Source organism: Nannospalax galili, unplaced genomic scaffold, assembly GCF_000622305.1.
Source record: "Nannospalax galili isolate Female #2095 unplaced genomic scaffold, S.galili_v1.0 scaffold690, whole genome shotgun sequence".
Taxonomy (NCBI): Eukaryota; Metazoa; Chordata; class Mammalia; order Rodentia; family Spalacidae; genus Nannospalax; species Nannospalax galili.
The window spans coordinates 1,108,467-1,131,229 of NW_008329288.1; the positions used below are offsets into that span (position 1 = coordinate 1,108,467).

The following is a 22,763-nucleotide window of genomic DNA, read 5'->3' on the forward strand; positions in this document are numbered from 1 at the left end:
CTCTGCCTCCTAAGTCTGGTGCTGTCATACCCAGCCATATCCCCACTTTTTAACTTTCACTCAACTTTTTCTTTGACAATTTCATACATGTATAAAATGTATTCTGATTACTATAAGTTCCTCCCTCTCTAAACTCCTATACATCCCTATTACCTTCCTCCTTCCTACAAGTCCCTTTCCCACATTCATGGCTTTTTGTTTTGGGGGTTGTTTGGTTTTGGAGACCCACCAACTTTAGCCAGGATCATCTGTGTGACCATGGGTTTGGAACTATTCATTGGAGTCTGGTGGGCTCCTCAGTGGGTATACAACTGAAGATAATGACTGCCTTTCCCCCAGACTCCATCGGTAGCCAGTAGTTTAGAAAGGAGGGTTAGGGCCCATGAACCCCTCCCAGACCCATGATTGACTATTGCCCAGTCTTGTGTAGGTCCATTGTAGGCAGCCATGGCTACTGTGAGCTCATGACTCATTGCATTGGCTGTGTCATGCCCAAAACACTGTTGTTCACAACTGTCCCTATATTCCTGGTTTTACATTCCTTTCACTTTCTTTTCTATGATGAACCCTGAACCTTGGAGAGGATGGTATAATGTCCTGTTTGGGGCTGAGCACTTATTCTCAGCACCTTAAGCAGCCATCCACCCCTGAAATCACTACCATTCATCGCAAAGAGGAGCTTCTCTGATTAAGGCTGGGATTAGCATATGTCTATGGATAAAACAAACATTTAGGGAAGCAGCTTGGTGCCATGACAGTTTAGCTAAACAAAGATATTAAGTGTGCTCTTTGGCCCTAAGACTCCTCAGCCATAGGTTTTCACTAGCCATTATGTGTATCTTATCCTTATGACAAATGCATGCAGAAAAGAGAGCTGGTAATGTGAATACACCCATTTTGCAGATGAGAAAACATAGGTCAAGAGAAATCAAGGTCAAGGTTACGTTACATTCCTAGTAAAGAATAGGACTGGTTTCTAAAAATATTTATTTCCTTTGTTTTGACACTTAAATAAATATATCAGCTTGTTTAATGATCAGCAGTCCTAAGAGGGATCTAGCCTGACTCCCATTGTCCACATGAGGAAAGAGAACTAACACTTGTCCAAAGCCATTCAGCAGCAGAGCCCAGTGCTAGATCAGCCAAAAACTCCGAGCTCTATACTAAACCCTCTGCCCCTTTCTGTGAGGCTTCTGCAGGGTTGTCTTCCCACGGACCCTGCCAGCTCTTCTTTGATCAGTATGTGCCTATGCTTCCTGCCACCAGTCCTGCTGTCCCCTCCGCAGGGGCTTCAGAATCTCCACCTTTTGTGCTCCCTCTTCCCCTCCTCCTCTTCTTTCAGGCCTCCCCTTGGCTCCATCCTCCACCACACAACCATTTGGGACTTTTATTTCTATCCCGATTCAAGTCCTCAGCTTCCCAAGATCCTAGGCAATGAGTATCACTCACTGAGGCAGCCATGAGTTGTGTGAAAACTGAACACTTCCCATAGCTGAAAAGTCTTCAGAAGACAGAAGGGACAGATGGAAGCATGCTAGGTTAACCATAGCCAAGTCCTCCCCATCCTAATGGATGTCCCCAGAGGCAGAGCCAGTGTCCCTTGATGCCAACTCAGAGCTCCTGGTTCCCTGCCATTCACCACACAGTATGAGGAAACAGTTCCTCTGCAAACCTCTTCTCTATGGAGCACTTTCGTGTTATCTTGGCTCATTCCTTCTCCAGAGATGAAGAGATTATTTTAAACCTGCCGCCCCACCAGCTCTGCTCCTAGCTTCCAATGCCATTAAGTTTCATTATAACAAATAAACACCACAGTGACATTTATAAGTTACCACTGAGCACAAAAGCACAAATATGAAGCAGATAAACTGCATTTGATCCAAATAATTACTGCAGGCAATATTGGGCTTAGTCTGAGCTGGCAGCCGGCTACCAAGTAATTTATTAGATTGCGTAAGGCAATGTTGCACATTGAGTTTTTCATTATTGTGTCTCTTCCCCTCTCTGTGGCCTAAGTAGGTTACAGGAGTTTAGACAGTTCATAGCCAAACAAAGACTTTGCTCCAGCAGATTAAGGCCAGGAACACTGTCCAAGGTCCGGGGATGGCTGCTTCCCAAGCAGCACACACATTTGTGAGAGGAGAGAACTGATACTATGTTGATGCTGCTAGCCAAGGACGGCTCCCTGCCTTCCTCATCACTGGCCTACATACAGAAAGGGGCCCCCGAGGAGGGAGTCAGTGACAGGCTGGATACATATCCTGGGTTTCTGCAGCAGACTCCAGCCAAAGACCCCCTTGATCAAAAGACCCCTCTGTAACCCTAGGTGGCCCTGGGCAGCCCCACAGCCCAGACCCGGACCTGTCCCTCTGCAATGAATAAAAAGGAAGGAAGCATTCTGCTGCCAACTCTGCAAAACAAAGCAAGGAGAGCTGGCGACAAGCAGCCTCCTCCCTGCCAAACCTGAACTCATAAAGTTTGATTCAAGGGGTTACAATACCTCCTATTCAGCATCCCTCCTGCCCCATTCTCCCAGCCTTAGTAAATTACCCAATAAGCAGCAAGGACCTGTAGTTATTGTGCAGTTAAATGGTATTTACCCAGTAAATCCTGAGCAGAGTACTCATGGTGATATACAGTAACTAATTACAGACATGAATTCTCTCCCCAAGACTCCAAATGTTACCAAATATTGTTGCATTTAGGGGAGGAGGCTTCTAAGCTGCTCTTAGATCCACTTCTCTCCAGTAAAGTCATGAGTACCTCCTATAGAGGCACTGTCAGCATCTCCAAGGGCCCTCCAGCTCAGAAATAGAGATGTCCTGAGAGGCAGGCATACGTGGACCACTCTCCCAAGATGGCAGCCGCCCACTGCCCTGGATCCTGTGCCCCAGCACAAGGGCTCAGCCAGGTGCCAGCCATCCCTCCCTGGGTTATCTCACAACAAATAAGCTGCTCAGCACTGCAGTTGACTGTTGCAAAGGCCCACTGCTCCAGCAGTGCAGAGAATGGAAATCATTAGTCACCAAGCCCACGGCCAAGCTGAAAGCTGTTGCAGATGAACTTCCATATCTGAAGATGTGCCAAGGAGGGAGTGAAAGTCATCATCCCAGGCCAGACAGAGTGAAGTATGCCTATAACCGCAGCACTCAGAAGACTGAGGCAGACAGATCATGCGTTCAGCCTGGGCTGCATAATGAGATCCTATCTCAAAACAACTAAAGGGTGTGGAGATAGCTTAGTAAGTAAAGTGATTGTGATACAAGCATGAGAACCAGAGTTTGATCTCTAGAACACTTGTCAAAAAGCCAAGCATGGTAGCACATGTTTATAATTCAAGCACTAGGGAGGTAAAGGCAGGTAGATTGCTGGGGCTCTCTGGCCAGTGAGACCTCCAGGCCAGCAAGAGACTCTGTCTCAAAAACCAAGGTGGATGACATCTGAGGTTGACCTCTGGATTTATACACACACATACACACACACACACACACAGAGAGAGAAAGAGAGAGAGAGAGAGAGAGAGAGAGAGAGAGAGAAAGGCACACACATACACACCCATACACACACACACAGTTTTTTATGACCATCCTCTAGCCTATGTACACAGAATCTTCATCCTAAACTAATATTCATAGAACTCAGCCACAAGGGCACATGGGAATATTGCCCTGATCTAAAAGAAGTCAGGGGCAGTGTATGGAGAGCATGAAGCAGATGTCCCATCACCATCACATCCGTTCTTAGAGCACAGTTGAGGTAGTTAGAAGGCACTGTACTCAGTCTCTGCCTTCTAAAGAGGAAGTCCAGGGACCAAACACCCTCTGATGACTCAGTAGTGTTACAAAGACCAGCATTAGAATTCAAGGATTCAAAGCCTAGATCCACTACCCACCAGTGACCTTGGACTGGCTACTTATCCTCTCTGAGCTCCCAGTTCCTCATCCATAAAATGGGAAAGGCTCTCTCTATTTCTCAAGATTGCTGTGGAGTTGGGGCTACTCTTGCATCTCAGGAGCTCTGTCCCTGCCCATTGTGTCTCCAGATAGCCAGACTGTCTTCTGGGATGCCAAGGCTCAATGACCCAGCCTGAGCCTCCTGGAAAGAAAGAACATTGCAGAAGTCTGCACATGTACTCTCTTTTTTAAAGAGTTCTAGTCAGAACCTCTCCTCTATGTACATGTCTACCTCAAACCTTTGAAAGATAATGGCAGCCATTGCAAGGTCACTTTGGTTGTTGTTTTGATTTGGTTTGGTTTGGTTTGGTTTTGGTTTTTTGCTGATGCCTTCTTGGGCTGAAACAAATAATGAAAGTCCATGTCAGGGTGTCTATTTAGTGGTGACAAAAGAGTCAGTGAGGAGAAAGAAGACTGAACTGTGTGGCATAACTACAGCAGGACAGTTGGCACTGAGCCTTAGCCACTCAAGTCTACATGAGAGCTGGCGATCAACCCCTCTCTATGGAGTACTGAGAGGATGGATTAAGTAAGATAATGTATTGAAACGCTCTGTGAAGCATAAAGCATATACGAGAGTTAGTTGTGGCTAATATCCCAAACCGGCCAGAAGACAGGGCCCAGGTTCCCAGGGCAGTGAAAGGAATCACTTTTTTAATTAGGACACATATATAGTCAGCTCTCAATTATCTGTTGGCAAATTGTCCCCATTCCTGGCAAATTCTATCATGAAGATTGCTGAATGAAGTCCTCCACTAGCATTTCACAGCTTCTTATTTGCATGAGTCCCAAAAGGAACGAAAGTCCTTTGAAGGGAAAATCAGTTAATATCCCCAGTCTCTCCTAGGGAAGGTGTGAGCCAGAGAGATGACAGGAGGGAGGAAGAGTATGGCAGACATTAGCTTTAGACCAGTATAGAAGTGATGCTCTCCACCCAACTGACTAGGAGAAACAGAGGCAGCCCCATCCTTAAGTTGTGTGGGGAGGAGGGGATTCAAGTATTTAAAATTCCCAGAACAAACACATACATATTCAAGCAAGGATAACAAAATGCATTCCAGTATTAAAATAAATATTACTTGGGATCATTCATTAGCTCAGATTTTCCTTCATTTGAATTATTCACACCCTTGCTCCTCTCCTTAACAAGGATAATAGTTGATAGTATTTAGAGGCCAGTGAGATGACTCAGTGACTCAGGCACTTGCTGTCAAGTCTGACTATCTTGATCCTCAAGATTCACATGGCAAAAGGAGACTACTGACTCTGCCATCCTCTGACTTCCACATGAGAGTGCAAGCATGCACACACACACACACACACCAAATAAATTATAATTTAAATTTTAATTGATTATCTTTAATCTCACAGAGAAGAGAACCTCAGAACATCACACTGGGACGGTTTACTTCCAGTTGGGAACAGTTCAAGAAGTTTCCTCTACAAGTGCCAGGTTTAATCTGTGGCTCTCAATGTAGGGTTAGTGCAGAGGAACAAAAACACTTTGTACTTAAGGCCAGCTGCCTCAGTCACACAGTATTCCAGGTTGTTGGGCTTCCATTTGAAACTGTCAGTGAGATGTAGCCAAGCTGCCCTTCATGGAGCCCCTGCAGATCATCTAAACTGGATCAGATCTCCCAGATCCATGAGCACACAGATACCCTGCAATCCACGACAGGAGCCAAGGGCAGGACTTGGTCTTCCAGCTCTACTTCAGCATCCACCCGCCTTATGCATTGGTGTTCATTCCATGTGTCATTTCATTGACAGGAAGATTACATAAACTTTTAAAAGCTGTGAAAACTGCTGACTTTGAACAGTGCCTTCTTTATGAATTTGAAGGGAAAAGCACATTCAGGAAGACAGTAGATTGTCAAGGACACAGCGACCTTGAGAGACCAAACTAGAATGCATGTATACCCTGGATCCATTGCTTTTTGTATACATGGATGATCCTCAGCTATGGTTCCCAAACCACTGGAAGCTTCTAGATGTGGGTTCCTCTGCCCCAGGCAAAACTACCATTTCAACCTTTCTGCACTGGGGTCCAGAAAGCTATATTTCTGCTGATTCCATTGGTAATTCTTATGCACATGAAGGCTTTAGAACTGTTCTGATTGGCAAAGCCTACCACAGCATAAAATGATTATTTTAAAGCATCTGATTTTTAAAAAGTCATGTTTAGGCCATAGATCTTCTAGAAACAGACCAAGAGTCCTTGAGGGTTTACTCTTTCTGGCACCTGGGTTTTATTTTCACCTTTAAGGTTTACCAAAGTATAGGTTTGAGTAGATTAGAACTTAGACATCAGGTTTGGGGAAAGGTACCTTATAGATGATCCCTTGGAGAGTCAAATGCAGTGGCACATAGTTAAGAAGTGCTCAGAGCAAGGACACAGCTTCACATGCCCCTCCTGTGGCTTTTATAAAGATATCAAAAGATGCTGGTCATCATGGGGTAGGCCAATTCATAGTACAGCCTAACTCAGTGATACCCAAGCCAATGGTCTGTAAGAAGTGACTGTGGATGTGTTCTCTGCCTATGCCTGAGGCTTACATCTCCCTCTGGAGTGCAAACATAGCCCTATCTTTGCTCTTCAGCACCACTTCCCTCCTGCTCTCCACCCTTCCATACTTGATGACTTGTTAAGAGCATATCCTGTACCCAAGGTCATAAGAAGCTGAGTCCCAGACAGAGGAAGAACACAGCCTGAGTCCCATGGTTGAGCAGCAATGGGCCTGGGCACCATCCAGGGCCCTGTTTCATGGCTGGAGTGTCTCCCTTTAGCATCTCTGGCTTCCACCACAGACCCACACCACTCTGACTGTCCTCGTCCCTTCCGGGTGACCTCGAGCAGAGATGGATGGGTTCCTTCACAGGCACAGAGGAGCCACATCTGCCACAGGACTTATCAGCATCTTCCTGACACCCAGGCCTCAGCTGGATCGATGGAGAAGGCCCTCTCCTGCCACTAATTAGTACAGGACAGGTTCTAACTGGGGCTGCAATGCTGATAATCAGCAGGCACAGGATTTATTGTGACTTTAGACTCACCCTGCCTCGGCTAGCCCAATTGCTCTTCATTAAAGACCCACACTGTCCAGGACAACCTTGGCAGACTGTGTCCTGAGGACAGAAGTGTGAGGCTGACAGATTCACAGGTTGCCTGAGCTGCCCCAGCTCCCACAAGGAATGAGAGTGGAAGAGGAATGAACCCCAAACTTCTTCCCCCTCAGCCAGCCCTAGGAAGAGTGGTTAGCATGCCTATGTACACCCAAACAAGATCCTCAAGCAGTTTCTGGAACGTTTATGGCATTGGCAAGCTTCTCCTCACTTATGTATCAGGATCAAGTTACCAATGGCTGCAAGTAGCAATGCTGGGGCTGAAAGCACTTTTGAGTCTCTGTCTCAGTCATAGCCTGGAGAAAGGAATGATGGGGGAAAGGCCCTGTCTCCTCCCTGCCTGGTTCTCCCTGCTTTTCCATCTTTCTCCCAAGGAAATGGGGGTAGATGACCTCTGTCTACCACAACAGAGCTCAAAGTTTATGTAAACCTCAACCAAAGTTAAAAACCCAATTCCTGACAGCTGATTTAGACACTCCAGACTCAGTTAACCTTGGCCCACTTAGTCTCTCTCTCTCTCTGTCTCTCTCTCTCTCTCTGTCTCTCTCTCTCTCTCATACACACACACACACATACGCACACATGTGTATGTGTGTATATATGCTTTCATATTTGGAGATTAATTCTCAGATCAACTCCAAATATATAAGACATGAAAGTAGAGGGGAGACTATTCAGAGGAAGAAGGGGGACTAGTGGAAGAAGAATGGAGACTAGGGAATAATTGGGGGGGTTGAAGATGATCTGCAGATGAATAAATGAAACCTGTTATTTTATATAGTCACTAAAAATAATTTTTTGATAAATTTGGATTTATTTTATGTCACAATCCCTGTGTATGAATGTATTGATTGCCTGCATGTATATAAGTGCTGTGCACTGTCTGAAGAGGACAGAAGAGGGCTTCAGATCCCCTGGAACTTGCATTATGGACGGTTCTTAGCCAGTGGGTACTGGGATTTGAAACCCAATCTTCTGCAAGAGCAGCCAGTGCTCTTAACTGCTAAGCCATCTCTTCAACCCCTAAAAATAATTTTTTTAAAAACAGAAAATGAGGGGCTTAGGGAGATAGCTTAGTTGGTAAAGTGTTTGACTAGCAATCATGAGAACCTGATCCCCAGCACCCATGTAAAAAGCCAAGCCTGGTGGTGTGTGCTTGTAATCCTAGTGCAGTGGAGGTGGAGACGGGAAGATCCCCAGGCTCACTGACCAAGTCAGCCTAGCCTGCTTAGCAAGCCCCAGGTCCCAGTGAGCGATTCTGTTTCAAAAAATAAAGTGGAGAATAATTGAGAAAGATATCTGATGTCAGCCTCTGGCTTCCTGTGGAAACACACACATACACACACACACACACACACACACACAGCCTGACCCAGAGTGAGTGCTCAATAAATGTAAGTCATTCTTCTCAGTTCCAGACTCATGGATCCAACTGCACTCATCCCACTTTCCCTGAGTGATTCAGAACCCTTCCCATCAACACACGTGACACTAGACTGCCTCATCACAGATCAGCTTCCTTGGAGACAGCAAGAGGCTCCACCATCATCCACAGTGGCAGTCTTCATCTCCTTCATCCCCCACCAAATGCTATCAATCCTACCTTCAAGTGGCTCCTAAACCCATTTTCTTCTTTTTACCGATAAAGCTTTAGCTGAACCCTTATGACAGCAAAATCTTCCTGATAGGTCTTCCTGTCTTCAGATTATCCTCCTCCATCCATCCTCCTCACCATTACCCTGTGATTTTCTAAAACTGAGGTCTGAAAAATGGGTCCCAAACCTTTGATAGTTTCTCATTAAGCACAGCTGTCTTAGCATGCATTTGAGGGCTGGTACAGTTAACCCCCTCTCCTATTTTTACTTCCTCATGCTCTTCTGGCTTAGTGTCATCCTGATCACTTCCTTACACACATACTCCGTGCACCACTTCAAAATGAGAGTGACAGCTGTCATTACAAAAATGAGGAAAGACTCCGTGTACTTTACATCCAATGACCTGTTCTCTTCTCTCAAACAACCCTAAAAGTTGCTGCTCCAGTATAGACACTGAGGCCCAAAGATTCCAAACAATTTTCCCAAGGGAGATTTCCCAGCTGTAGGGGAGATACGGGAGAGCAAGCCTAGATGGTATGGCCTCAAGGCATTCACTCCCTGACCACATTCTGACCACACTTTGCTTAGGTAATTCCCACTCCAGGGGACATCCCCTCCCTACCCTCATCTGGTTTGTCCTTGCGTCCCACTTCCAAAGCCAGCCCCCTGGGACTCTCTCCTTAGGACTTTGGTTATACCTCACTATGGACACTAATTCTGTATAGCCTCTTATCCCAGCTCCTGGCACACACCTCAGCTTCCTCCAGGCTCTAAGCCCTTGGCCAACAGAAAACACGTTAGCCCCTCTACCCAGCTAAGAAAGCTCCTGCCCCAACCTCAAGCCCTAGGGCTGGCACAGTCCTTGGCACCCCCATAGATCCTCCATAAATATTGTACTTCTTAGATGTCAACCAGTAAGCTAGTGCATTCCCACAACCCCAATCTGCAGGGGTCACAACATGGCATTCTGCTTGGGAGTTGGCCCTGTGCTGAGCGGCAGATCAACAGCAGAAGGTAAGAGCGATGCCACCTGCCATGTCCCTTCCTTTTCACTGCCCAGCACTGTTCTAATGCTGTTAGGGAACCACAGAGAAGGCTCCTTCTCCTCTTCCTCCCTTTGCTTTCTTTAATCTCATAAGAGGCCATTTGCTGTGCATTCTGGGCTAGGAGAAAGCTGCTGATAAATATCTCAGGTATGAGTACTCTTAAGCTTCCTCCAAATGGTCACTAATGAGAACAGATGTTCACATTATAACCCTTTCTGCACAGCTGATCTGGTGCCTTGGGAGCCCCCAAAGCTGGCTGGGAGGAGGTGCTCTGGGAAAGCTGGGAGAACCCCAGGTCCCATCTCTATCTGCACAGCTGATGGGGAAACAGGTTTCTGACAGGGTCCAACTTCAGATAGGTAAGAGGTCCATTCTTGGCTCCAAGACTTCTCATGACATGAGCTGCTCGGGTGCTAGCTTATATAGTCCTGGACTCAGAAGAGATGCGTGAATGGCAATGAAAAGAACCCTCTATGGAACACTGTGCATGCAGGATGATTTATACATGAGGCCTGGCATCCTCAAGGCAGCTTTACCTCAGAGAGGGTAAGGAACTTGCCCTAATCACACAAGTAGTGACAGGATAGAGCCCCTTCTGGACCAGATTGCCCCTGTGTCCCTTCTACTGTCCAGGACTCTGAACCTGGCAGGTGACAATGGTCAGGTACTCTGGGCTGTAGCTGAGAAGAGCTCATTCTGCATGCCTTTACTATAGTTCTTCCTGCCCCAGAATGAGTTCCTCCTCCTTCACATCCCCCATCACAATCCCTGCCAGGAAGTTCTCTGTACTCCCAATTCCCATCTTGAAGCAGGCCTTTCACTTTTATTTTTTTTATTGTTATTGTGTGTGTATGATGTGTGTGATATGTGTATGAGAATTGGTGCATGCATGCAATGGTACACTTGTGAGGGTTGGAGGTCAAGCTTGTGGAGTTGATTTCTCTCTTCCACTCTTAATGTGGGTTCTGTGCATGGAACTTAGGTCATTAGGCTTGCACATGAAGCACCAGTACCACCAAGCCACCTTGAAGCAGAGTGCTCTTAAACCCCAGAAAAACTTTGTATGACTTCTCTGTGGGATGATCATGTAACCCTTTATACTCTAATGTGGCCATCCAGGTTTTCTCAGTAAATCCCATCAGAGGTCCTGAGGCCCTGAGCATCGACGCAGGGGTAAGCAGGATCTCAGCTGGCTGCCTCCACGTACAGCCATGAGCATGCACATGCGTCTGCAGATGCTAGGCTCATAGCAGCAGGGGCACACACTCCAGGCAACCAGGACTTTCTGTTCAAGGCTCTAAAAGCAATGGCTACCTCCCTTTAGCCAAACTGCCTGGCAAAGGCCAGGCCAAAGTGCCCAGTCTAAGAGTGAGAAAAAGGGAACAAGCATATCCTTGTGCCTCCCAGCTGAGCACCGAGCTTGTGTGAAAGGGGGCAGGTTGCAGTAGCAGGGGTCACAGTATGGCCTCTGCTCTCAGCCAGGCTCGGGGCAGAGTGTACACAGGGACTCCACCTCTGCTGTGCCAGTGGCCAGTCCCTAGGTCAGTGCCCAGATCCATGTGCCTATTTCCACTACCAGGCAACCACAGAGCAAAGGCCTTTGCCTAGGATTGGGCAGCAGATGTGGGACACTGGAATATGAGAATGTGTCCCCCAAAGCACTTGGAACTGACAGTTTGTGGACAGCAAAGACTGAGAAGTACCATGGCTCCTCTGAACCCAGCATGGGAGGATCCCAGCCAGCATGGGCCTAGGGACTGGCCATCTTCCTCTATGCTCTGCACACAGATCACAGCACCAGGGACTCTGGGGCCTTTAGAGGATAGGCAGGCGTGCCTCTCCAGAGCTCCCAGGTGACCTTAATACCAGAACAGCTCCTGGGCCTGTGCAGAGAGCAAGATGATCCAGAGAGGTAGCACAGTGCTGAAGGAAGGGGAGAAGGGACAAGCTAGATAGAGGGGGACAGAGGGCCAAGAGCCACAAAGGTTTGGACGTGGGCTTCCTCAGCTAGTGTTTCAGCCCCATGGTAGCAGGAGAAATCCTCTTCAAAATAGCAAACCAAAGGTTTTTCAACATTTTATAAGAATGAGAAGAATTTGTTCAACACCTGAAGGGGTACTGGCTGATGACATACGCCTGCTATTCCAGCATTCAGGAGGCAGATGCAGGAGGATTGAAAGGTCCAGAGTAATATGGGCTATAAAGCAAGACCACCATGTCACAAAAAATAAATAAATAAATAAAAAACTGAAATGACTAATAAGGAATAGAAGTAGAAGAACGTGTGGCTGGGAAGGAGTGAGGCCTGAAGGCCACTGTGTCTGCCCCCAAGTACATCCACATGTGCATGCGACATGGAAGGAAGCAACATAAAGTCAGGGAAACACCAAGGAATCACCTCCAATCCAAAGGCCCCCTGAACCTTAGGTGATCTGGTTGGTGGGGTGAGTACTGGACCGAGAGCTGAAATCCAAGTTCCAGTTTCTTAGTTCTATAGCCTCACAGGATAGTGGTGAGAAAACAGGGCTGCAGAAATTCTTGGTTTGACGTTCATCTGGGCTAACTGTGTGAACTTGGGCAAGTCCCTTCATTTCTGTGTGCATGTGAGCATCTGTGTGCTCATCGGCTATGACACCATGGCAAATGCCTGAGTATATCAAAAGGGGTGTTTTGGCTCAAAATTTTGGAGGCTCCAGGATGTGGTCAAGTGAACCCACTGCCTCTGGGTCCCATAGGGAGCAGGTGGCAGAAAAAAACTGTTCATGTCACACTGAGAAACAAGAGAGAGAGGAAACTGGGCTCCCACAATTCCCCTCAAGAGCATACCCCCAGGCTTGGGAGATGGCCCCACCTCTCAAAGGTTTCACCCCCAATAGCACTGTGCTGGTGACCAAGTCTTTAACACAGGGGCCTTCTGAGGATGTTTAAGATCCACACTACAATACTCAGTTCATCTCTAAAATATGATAGTGATGGTCAACATGCATCACAGAGCTGATGTGTACATTCAGAGACCTAAACTATTCCAGCAGATTGCACATGAATAACTCAGTGGTTTTCTCTCCTATGAAGCCTAATTCCTTAAGGCTCTGGCCCTTCCCCTTTGTAGCTCACCTTTCTCCCTCTGTGTGGTGTGCTCAGCATAACATCTGCCTGGTCAGTGGTTTATAATGCAAAAGCAACTTTCCTACAGTGACCACAGATCTCAGGCAACAAACCAGAGTGGGCAAGCTACAAGTATTTAACAAAGGGACATTTAATGCTCATGTGCTATGCCAGGCACTGACAAAGAAGACTACAGTGTCTCTGTCCCTAAGGAGGTTCGCTGTGGATCTTCATTTTTATTCCTCCAGCATGGAACACATAGTAAGTGCTCAATAAAGTTTAGAGAAACTGACTGCAGTGATTGATCTTGATTGTCAATTTGATTAAATTCAGAAGCTCCTGGGAGGTCAGTAAAGCACCTCTGAGAGTATCTGTGAGGGAGTTCACTGAGAAGATTAAGAAAGGAAGATCTACCCCAAATATGAGTGGCACTATCCCATTGGCTGAGGGGCAAAATGCAGTGGAAGAGGAAGAAGGAAGTTGGTTGGTATGGACATTCTCTCACTTCTATTTCCTGGCCACCAAGAAGTGAGCATCTCTCCACCACACACTGCCACTGCCAGGATGTTCTGCCCAAGTACATGAAGCCATGCACTGAAACCCTTGAAACTGTGAGCCATATCTTTCCTGCTGTTAAGAAGCTTGTGTGGGGGCCTGGAGAGATGACTCAGCTGTTAAGAACACTGGTTGTTCTTGCAGAAGACCCTGGTTTGAATCCCAGCACCCACATGGCAGCTAACAACTGTCCGTAACTCCAGTCCCAGGGGATCCAACAGCCTCTTCTGACCTCCGCGGGCATTGCACGACACAGGTGCACTTACCTACATGCAGGCAATACACACATACACACAAAAAAAATAAATAAATATAATAAATTTTTTTAAATTTTAAAAAGAAGTTTGTGTGAGGTATTTCTTTTATCAACAAAACATTTGACACACTGAAGATGAAAAGGAGGGCAAATAAGGAAATGGAGAGAAAGGAGAAGGAAGATAAAGATCCTCTTGGTAGCAGAGATCTTTATAACGCAAAAGCAATTTTCCCGCAGTGATCACAGACCTCAGGAAACAAACTAAAGTAGGTAAGCTAAAAGCACACAAGCACAGTGTGTGTGTGTGTGTGTGTGTGTGTGTGTGCGTGCATGTGTGCGTGTGTGTGTATGTGTGTGTGTATGCATGTAATGTGTGCAGGTGTTTGTGAAGGGCAGAGGTCAACATTCAGTGTGATTCCTCAAGTGCTAGCCATCTTAGTTTTTAAAACAGGGTCTTTCTTTTTGTTTGGAGCTCACCCAGTAGGACACAGGCATGCCTAACAGAGGTGTGTCAATGGTACCTGGGAAAAGATCCAAGCCTTGAATGACAGGTGGGGTTGCTGAGAGAAGTCACCATTTCTCTGGGGTACAAAGAAAATGGGTCAAGAAAAAAGGGAGCAAGGCAAGGGGAGGTGCATTCTCTGGAAATGACCCCACCCATGATTTGCACAATGAGGTTCCAGGAGCCCTGGCCAGAAAGGCCTCAAGATCTGACCCAAACATGAGAGAAATTAACAAATGCATTTCTTTTTAAAACATCTTGATTCTGAGGCCAGTTAGTACTGCCTGCTGAAATGCTGACTGATCTCGTTAGCTTGACCTGTGCCACTCTTGTGCAAATAACCATAGCTGCAGTGAGTTCACGAGTGCAATGGCCATGTCATGCCCAGAAGACAGCATTTTACAGAGCTCCTCCCCATCCTCCAGATCTTATGTTCTTTTCACCCCCTCTTCCAAGATGTTTCCTGATCCTTAGAGGGATACATTTATATATGTGTTAATATATTTGTTTATATTAACTATAATATATACATATATGTTAATATATTTATTTATATTAAATATTATATATATATATATATATAACAGGACTGAGCACTCAACAATTACTTATTCTCAGCACTTTGACCAGCTATGAGTTTCTGCGTTAAGCGCTACCCACTGCAGAAAGAAGCTTCTCTGGCCAAGGTTGAAAGCAGCACTAATCCATGAGTATATACATAAATATTCAAAAGGCAGTTTGATGTCATGTCCATTTAGCAGAACAGCAGTGATAGGTTTCCTCACTAGGCCTGTGACCTCCTTAGCCATAGACCGAGTTTACAGTACCATACATGGATTCCCTCCTGTGGAGGAGGCCTCAAATCCAAGCAGAAGGTGGTTGGTTGCACCCATAGCAATCATGCCACTGTTGCATGACTGGGCACATCTTGCCTGGCAAGTCAGTATTATAGTGTACAGGGTTCACCATTGGCTCAGACTATTGACACCTCTTCTCCCCCAGCAGCCTGCATAGCACTTTCTTGCACTATGAAAGCTAACTTGCAGGGAGGAAGTTTTCAGCACAGTCCCAGCTTGATTCCTGCAACCAAAGTGTATTGTATCTTCGACAATAGTGTTTTACCTTCTGGTGGGCAACCAAGAGCAATGGCAATGGCCTCTGTTGTCTGGAGGGCCTCCTCCCTGACCAGTAACTCATAAGGAGTATCCACTCCTGATATTGAGAGGAAAATAAAGTGCTTTTGGTGACCTAAATATAATGTGAAATAATTGAAACTGGACTGAAAAAAAAACTGTCAGGGTACTCAGCTCCCATAATTCTCCCCCAAATAACTTACAACTCACATCCTTTGGATGATTTTGAGACCTAGGCAACCATCTCCTCCTAGAAACATGCTTTCCACAGAAAACCCTGTCAGAACTGCATCTGAACCTCCCACTGGGAGACTCACCCTATTCTGGCCTCTCCTGCTCTACCCTCTGCCCGGTGTTATTGGGGGAATCTTGTGACTGCCTCAACTCCTCAGTCTGAAACACCCTCCAGAGTGCTCAGAATCCACCTCCCCAGAGTTTCTGACCTGTCTTCCCAAGCCTTCCCTCCATCCATCTGACCTGGTTTCCATGGAAGCCATCTAGGACTCACCCTTGCCCCGAGGGATGCCTCCACACCCCAGCTCCCCAGGATTCTCACCAATGCCTCTTGCTCCTTCCACCAAGCAAAATCAGGATGGAGTGGAGCAAATGGACAGTCACCTCCTGCTGAAACTCCTAATAAGGGACATTTGGAGGCCCAAGCACCACCTCCTTTAGGGCTTTCTCATTACAGCCTCTTCAGCTCCCAGCTGACAACCCGATAATTCTCTCTGATCACACAGTCTTTGGCAGCTACCGCAGCTGCCTTGACACTGTCCTTGCAAGAAAGATTCCGAGATAAAAGATGAGCTGTGCAATCGCCACTGGAGAAAGGAGAAGAGACCTAGGAAAGGTGCCCTCCCCGGTTCTCCCTCCTCTTCTTCCTCCTCTTCCTCCCTCTTCTCCCTCCTCCTCCTCCCTCTTCTCCCTCCTCCCCCACTCTCCCTCCTCTTCGTCCTTCCTCCTCCCCTTTACCTCCTCCCCCTCCCTTCCCCTCCTCTGCTCTCCCTCTTCTTTCTCTTTCTTGTCCCCTGCTCTCTCTCCTCTTCCCTCCCTCTCCCTCGTCTCTCCTTCCTCCCTCTCTGGCTCCTCCCCCTTGCTCCTCTCCTTATGTCTTCCTGCCTTCTCTTATTTTGGTGCCAGAAACAGTCTAATTACAACAGAAAACTTGAAGAGAAAGAATAAGAAAAAAAAAATCACCTAGAGCTGATTAAAATGTCCTATGAAATCTAATTTGTAAAGCTTAAATCAGAATAAAAGGTGTTACTCCCCAATTCCAGGCCAATTTGATTTTTAATGAGACTCCTAAAAGAGGCCAGAAAGATCTTAGCAGGCTGTGAAACAGAGACCTGTCCTGAGGGCCCCATACCCTCCCCCACACCCCAGTTCTCCCTATGCCCAGAGCTGGGCCTTGTGGGAGGAGAACAGCTCAACTCGAGGCTCTCTGTGGTACGGTGGTACTGTGGTAGGAAAGCTGTGGAACAGCTAGCTAGATGGGCTCCTTTCCCTCCATTGAACATCTGCGTCTGCAGGGCTGGAGGTGGGGGAAAAATGGGGCACAGAACTTAGGTGGACTCTTAAGCCCAGTTCCACTGCATTAGCTGTGTGGCTTTGGGCAAATTCCTCTGCACCTCTGATCCTGGTTTCTTTTTTATAAAGTGGTGATTTTTTTTCTGACCTGAAGCATAGAGGGTTAAGAGGACGGGGGTACAGAAAACACTAATTGCAGTTATCTCAGATCTTCAGCGAATGTCAGTGCCTTGCTGTCCACTTAACTGGGCCTCCCTGGAACACAGTCCCTGTCATCTCCTTTCTTCAGTGACTCTCCCCAGGACCAGGCTTTGGGAGCTATACACAGCCCAGCTCAGCAAATGAGACATCCTTCAGAGCCAGAATGAGGCATATTCACAGCCCTCATGCTGCTGTGGAGAGCCACAATGACCTCAGTTCCCAGCCCTGCAGAGCTGTTTGCTGATTATCTGGAGGGTGTTGTTAGCACAGTACCCCCAGGCAACTCACCCAGCATCAGAAGTACTGAGCCAACTCAGATCCAGTTGCCTTTAGCCTCCTCATCTCCCTGTAGAGACGGTGCCTGCTATGGTTAGGCTGTGCGAATGAAAGGATTCAGGAGTTGATGTTTGAAACCTCAGCACAGAGCCCAGCATCTCACATGTGCAGCAAGGTGTCCAACTAATAAAATATGAAACTTTAGCTAGGATGGTTGTGGCATCTTGTTTTGACGTACGGGTAGGGGACATGGGCTCCTGGGTGATTTCCAAGAGGGAGGCTCTGCAGGGCCAATGGCAGAAAAGGAAGGGACATGGAGGATGTGGAGAGACACGGCCTGCAGCTCCTGCCACTGCACCCTAGCACTGATTTCCTAGATTCTCAGGGTGAACTAGAACCAATCACTCCCTGAACAAGTGAAGTTAGGCAGGATTCCCTCAAGGAGAAGAGGAGTGAGGCTTGTCCCTAAAATCAGTGATGAGGATGGGTAAGCAGAGGGACTAGAGTCCAGGGCCAGCCCCAAAATCTGGGGACAAGACAGGAGGCTGGATCTCAGGACAGTCTAACTTTGCTTCCAGAATGTGGGAGGAGTCATCTAGGTGCTGCTGCCTCTACTGACCCTGTGCTTCTCCCTCCCCAGGCCAAGTCTACTCCTTCAGCCAGCAACCCCAGGACCAGGTAGTGGTGTCTGGACAGCCAGCGACGCTGCTATGTGCCATCCCTGAATACGATGGCTTCGTCCTGTGGATCAAAGACGGCTTGGCTCTGGGTGTAGGCAGAGACCTCTCAAGTGAGTACTTTCACATACCCCCTCGACCTTACAAAAGGCCTGATTTCCACACTGCCCCTATCTGCTCTGCTGGAGAACCCCATCTTCTATCTCCAGTGGTGTTTGAGGCTCAAACTCCCAGCCAGCTCTGTACCTTTCCAGAAAGGCAAGCCCTGGGTCTAGATCCCTAGGAGCCCAGGGGCCTCTGGCTATGAGTAGCAAGCCACCATTCTTGTGGTTGACCCTAAACCTAGCACTGTGTTACCCTGAAGAATAGATACTGAAGCCAATACGATTCCCATAAAGTCTGATTTCCAGATATCGAGTGCTTCCTATTTCTTAACCCAAAATGAACCCCCATTTATCAAGGCATGATCTGGCTTCCCAAACAAAGAGAGAGCCAAGCAAACTGAAAAGTCACGAGGAAACCTGCTTCCCTTAGGGTTCATGATGGGATGAAAAGACAGGATTTACATTAACTGCCAATCTCGTTCAGCCACCCAGGCAAGCTGCACCATGGGGAACTCTCCCAGAGCTGCTGGTGACTGGCATGTCAACTCCATATTTGGTACCCAGCTCTATCATTCGGTGACTATTTTGCATAGCTCCCCTGGAAGCTCATCCAAACACCTTGCCAATCCACCATTTCTCCAGGACATAAAGAATACACCCACCCTTGGGTCATGTTTCTGTTCTGTCACTACTCTGCCCTGGGATGGGTAGATATGCTAGGCTGGATATGCTCAGAGAAATTCAGGAGAAATCTGGGTGTTGCCCCCCTCCCAGTCCTCTGGGAATGGCTGGGGTTGGAGGATGGGTGAGAAATATGTATGCAACTGGGAGGTAGCATGTAAGCAGCTGCAGGAAAATCAAAATCAAAGCATTCTCAGCAACACCATGGCTGGGAAATTAATATTTTAAAATGTGAGTTATGTCTTGCCAAAAATATATGTTGAAACATAGCAATGGTCAATAGTAGTCACAGGGCTTGAATGTTGCAACCCAGCTGAGTATGGATAAAATACCCAGGAATATCTCCAAAATATACTACGCCACCATAAAGTTTAAGTTTTATGGGATCCAGCCCATTTCAGAGATGCTCAACTTCCTTACCCTAGAGAGATGGGCAAACACTACAACCTTCCCAAATGAGACTTGCCTATGCTCGAGACAGCTCTGTGCCCAGACCAGTCAGTTGTTTTCAGCATTTGGTCATGGGTAGGGCTTTCGTCAAGGCCTCATGGAGGCTCCAGGTCACTCAGGAAAGATCATACAGTGGTCATCACAGTATAGATAATTGCATCTCTGGCATGCCATTGCATACCTGGTTTTCTGTGATACAGGATCTGGGGCTTCACAGTAATAAAGAAAAGTAGATCTGATGTCCTGGGCCGGCTTCCTCTCCAACCTCACCCAATCACTAAGGAAGGCAGGTCCTGGTCCCACTCACTGCAGAGCCGATAAGCTCTAAACCCTGAGAAATATCTGCCCTGTGTTTCATCATTTGTTCCAAAAATACCATCCTGACAATAATGATAGGATCAATAAATACCACTCACCTGCCCGATATGGAAGGGAACAGAACAGAATATGAACTGGATTCAGCAAGGGTTTAATATGTGAAAGTTTACCTACACAGAAACAGGCCCAGCATTTGCCAAACCTCCTCCTGCTGCAGCCCTGTCCTCTTCCGTTGTAGCCATGTTGTGTCACCCCATTCATTGTACAAGCAATGAGACCCTCACCTTACTGTCCTTCTCGTCACCAAGGCTGAAATAACAGAAAGAAAATATTTGTCAATACAGTCTCGGTTGCAGATAGACCATTTTTCTCCTAAGAAATCCAGTACTTCTCAGACATTGTCTCATAAATCTACGATTGCCCAGAGGGAGAAAAAGATTTTCTCTCCTTTATTTAAAAGGTGAACAGAGTAACAGTTGAGGAAGCAACTGACTCAATTATATAACCAATCCCAATACATGGAATCTCTGACTGCTAGCCTGGAAGACTGGCATACTTACCCTGTCTGCTCCCTTCCAAATGTGGACACCTCCACTCTACCCCACTGCCACTTGTACATAGTGGGGGTGTATGATGTGTGGTGAATGTGGAGGGGTGTGTGTGTGTGTGTGTGTGTGTGTGTGTGTGTGTGGTGTAGGATGTGTTTACCCACTGAACCATCTCTGCAGCCCTTTGTATTTAATTAGCATGTAGAGAAGTGGGCGTGAATGACACCTGTAATTCCAACACTGAGGAGACTGGTACAGGAGGACTAACACAAGTTCAAAACCAGCCTGAGCTACAGAGTGAGACCCTGTCTCAAAAAAACAACATTTCTATTTATTTATTTATTTATTTATTTATTTATTTATATTTTATGTGTATGCCTGCATGTAAGTGCACTGCATGCATTCAGTGCCCATGGAGGCCAGAAGACGGCATCAAATCCTCTGGAACTGAAGTTATGGACAGTTGTTAGCTACCATGTGGGCGCTGGGTACTCTGCAAGAGCAGCCAGTGCTCTTAACCACTGAGTCATCTCTCCAGCCTCCAAAAAATAGCATTTCTAGACTACTCACAGTCAAACAGGCATCTGGTAGATTATCCTATTTCAATCTTCCCCTACGAGATACTAGCACTGTCCCCATTTTACTGGTAAAGATGCTGAGACACAACAGCATTAAGGTAACCCAGCCAAGGTAACAGGGCAAGGGAGAGCTTAACTGGCATTTGAATCTCTGCAATGACTAGAATCCAGACTCCAAGTAACTTTGACTCCTTTGGGAACAGAAAGCAATGATACCATGGAAGGAGATAGAAGTTCCTCAGAAGCTATGCTCCTGTGTGTGTTTTCCAGAGATGCTGCCAATCTGTGGGATAGCATCGCAGCTCGCTGCCTAATTAGGCAAATACAAACAAACCCATCACTGATGTTTTCAGCAGCTCATGAGAGCGAAATCCTGCTGTTGATGGCTTGCAAGACAACAAAAAAATGCCAGTTTCAGCCAAGATGCCTGCAGGGGACGGGACTAATTGCAGATCAGTGGGATCCAGGGGCTGGACTGGAGGCCGGGTGGTGGCCAGCTGCACAGGGCAGTGGCAGTGGGGAACCCAGCTTCACCTGCCTTGGCTCCCTCCCCTTACCCATCAGAAGACAGTAAGGTGGAAAATGGCACAGACAGCGCTCCCAGGTACAGCCAATCCTTGGGAGAATTTCTGATCACCCCTGTTCAGCTGTGGAGGGCAGGGACCTTGGGTGTCGTGGTGAGGACGATGTGGCAATGAAGGGCTCAGCTGCACAGGAAGGGCCCATAGAGCATGCTGGGAGGCCTTTTAGAGAACCACAGCTGCCCACTTCATTCACCAGAGATAAGCAGTGGTAGTCCCTGGTACAGTCACCCCCCCAGGGAGCGCTACCCCATCTTTATCCACCTTTAGCTTATACAGGTGGAAAGGCCTAATGCTCACCTTCTATTCAGTGTAGAATTTACCTGTGCAGCATCCCAGAGTGGTGACCATCCAACCTGTACTTGAATACTGCCAATAACAGGGACCTCACTACCCTCTGCAGCAGCCCAGACCCTTGATAGACACCCCAGATAGTTAAGAATATTTTGAAGTCTTCACTTGTTAATGTTGTTTGTGGGTGCTAGGGCTGTCCTTGGGAGCTAGTTAGTGAACATGTATAACCCATACCAAGAGACTGAAAGATATCTGAAAAGGGTATTTGTATGTTTCTCTGTCCACCTGTTTCTCTTCCCTCCCTTATGCTCTCTCTTCTTCTCTCTTTCCCTCCCTCCCTCCCTTTCTTAAGCCCTTGTCTCCTCTTTAAAAGGCCAAATATGTCTATGTGTCATGGTGAAGGTCCCAGGAAGATGACCCCCATGGGACTGCCAGAGGGTGGTGGGAACAAAAGTGGGCTTCCAAGGAGAGAGGGGAACCAGGGCAGAGAGGAAAGAAGGGATTTGTTTATGAACCCGTGGTGCAAAGGATGCAGATGTAGTGGGGTTGGTACTCAGGAGAAGCGATAGAAGGGTAGCCCCACTAGGACAAACTAAGAGGCTTAGAGCCCAAGGTCTTAGCAAGAGCAGCGGCTAGCCTGTACTATGACTGCAGTCAGTATTCACATCCATCCTGCCCTGCAGCAGGCAGCTGCTGAATGATTCATCATCCTCAAACTTTTATTTATCTATTATTCATCACCAGCGTGTACATATAGGACCCCAAATTCCTAAGTGTCCTGAGTGCCTCCTAAGTGCTTAATCAGACCCTGGGGTTTGGGGGTGGGAGATAGGAATGGCTAGAAATGGGCTGCCATGGTTCTCAGTGCCCAGCAGTCCCAGACACCTGCAATGTGGGTCCAAATTCCCATTTCCTGTCCATTCTGGGATAAAACTATCCCCCAAAGTTGCTCTTGATCCTTTCCAATCCTTTCCAAGTATTTCTCTTTCCTCTTTCCTTCCTTTTATCTCTGTCTTTGTCTTTGCGAATCTCAGCCTGATTCTCTCTCTCCTCTCTCTCTCTCTCATCTAATCTATCTTAATCCCAATCTCTACCTCTCTCTTCTCCTTAGTAAAGCACACTGCTGAGCACAGTACTTCCCAGAGCTACACCCCAGCTGGATCTGCCCACACTTACTGTCTTGTACTTTCATCTGTAACACTGCTCCCATTTTCCTAAACTTATAACCAACAGAATCCTTGTAGACACATACTCAGACAT

At 47.0% G+C, this 22,763-nt stretch overlaps 1 protein-coding gene across 4 annotated transcripts in view; it reads left to right on the forward strand.

Moving 5' to 3' along the window:
- Window positions 1-22,763, forward strand: part of Kirrel3 (kirre like nephrin family adhesion molecule 3) — a 584,241-nt gene that overhangs the window by 458,245 nt on the left and 103,233 nt on the right. For all 4 annotated transcript variants that reach the window (XM_008834600.2, XM_008834586.2, XM_008834590.2 and 1 more), the window contains exon 4: window positions 17,913-18,062. In XM_008834600.2, coding sequence (XP_008832822.1) covers window positions 17,913-18,062 — 150 coding nt within the window. The remainder of the gene's footprint in view (window positions 1-17,912; window positions 18,063-22,763) is intronic.